This window comes from Stegastes partitus, unplaced genomic scaffold (assembly GCF_000690725.1).
Source record: "Stegastes partitus isolate 25-593 unplaced genomic scaffold, Stegastes_partitus-1.0.2 Scaffold1406, whole genome shotgun sequence".
NCBI classification, from domain to species: Eukaryota; Metazoa; Chordata; class Actinopteri; family Pomacentridae; genus Stegastes; species Stegastes partitus.
The window spans coordinates 26,979-28,427 of NW_007579137.1; the positions used below are offsets into that span (position 1 = coordinate 26,979).

Genomic DNA, 1,449 nt, shown 5'->3' on the forward strand with positions numbered 1-1,449 from the left:
TTCTTAATATAGAAAGAAAAATATTTAATTTTAGTGAAAATGATCATCATGCACTCGCACCAATGCGAGCGCTTCAAATTTTAACTTGCACACTCTCAGAAAAAGGTTGCAAATGTGACCACCTCGGTCGCAGCCTGGAGCCCTGAGAAGTCCATTTGCTCTTCAACAAAAGTTTTGTCAAAAATATGTTCCAGTCTAAAGCCTAAATCCTGACCTCATGTATGTGTGTTGGTGAGGCAGTGCTTTGTTTTCCAGAATATTTAGAGATTGTTCATTTTTCTCCAGAAGACATTTCCTAACATCCCTGTGTTGGAATAAAAAGACAGCTTTCAGTTGTGCCTCCAGCTTTACTTCAGTTTGCACTGAAGTTGGCTAAACAAATGTTTTATTCTGGGGTGAATTATTCCTTTTCTGTAGTTACTGAGGTGTTTTTTTTGTTTTAGGTCATCTGCCCCATCATGTACTGCAGCATAGTGTACTGGATGACGGAGCAGCCACCTGAGGCCAGCCGCTACCTGCTCTTCATCGCCCTGTCCACCTGCACTGCCCTGGTGGCCCAGTCCCTGGGCCTGCTGGTCGGTGCTGCCTCCACCTCACTACAGGTGCTGCAGGTTTACACTGCTCACTGTGAGACGTCATGTTGTCCTTACTAGTATAAGACAGATTATGTCTTTGCACCCCTTCACAGGTCGCCACATTTGTTGGACCTGTCACTGCCATCCCAGTGCTGCTTTTCTCTGGATTCTTTGTGAACTTTGACACGATCCCCAAGTATCTGCAGTGGAGCTCCTACGTGTCCTACGTCAGGTTTGTACAAAAAGGTTAAATTCACTATAACTATGTGGGTTTACATGTACAGATACATGATCGTCAGACTGTTTGTATTCTGTGTAATTCTTTGAATAACTAATCAGATTTTGGAAACAAAGCAACATAAATAACACAAATTCTGACTCTTAGGCCTAATCCAGCATATTTAGATTATGTCCAGAGAAAACAGAAAAAATATGGCCAGTGAATGTAGTTGTTATTACACACTTTTGTCAGTGACATTACAGGTATGTTCACTTTGATGTCACTCCTAATTAAATGGCTTCGATGATGCGGTTAAACTGCTGGCTTGTCAACCTGTCAGACTGTCTGAACTCTGACCCTTCACACAACAGCACTGTTACTCTTTTCGTGACGACAGACACAAATAGTTCTTTGAAACGGGCCTTTATTGCAGGAGCAGACTTCTCCGTCTCCTTTCACTGTTCGCTTTACTCCGTACACCGAGAGAACTAAATAATAAACAGTGCAAAAAGTGTATTGAAAATAACGTAAAACAATTACAAAGGGCACCGTACAAACCTGTAAACATAAAGTGCATTAACAAATAAAGCAAAATACCTCGATGCACCGCCCGTCACAATACAAGGTTGTTCTGTCTTGTTGGAAGCATCCATT

The 1,449-nt window shown here is 41.9% G+C and overlaps 1 protein-coding gene across 1 annotated transcript in view; it reads left to right on the plus strand.

The window, feature by feature from the left end:
- Window positions 1-1,449, plus strand: part of LOC103370335 (ATP-binding cassette sub-family G member 4-like) — a 29,753-nt gene that overhangs the window by 21,398 nt on the left and 6,906 nt on the right. The window contains exons 12-13 of the mRNA XM_008299362.1: window positions 444-602; window positions 689-807. Coding sequence (XP_008297584.1) covers window positions 444-602; window positions 689-807 — 278 coding nt within the window. The remainder of the gene's footprint in view (window positions 1-443; window positions 603-688; window positions 808-1,449) is intronic.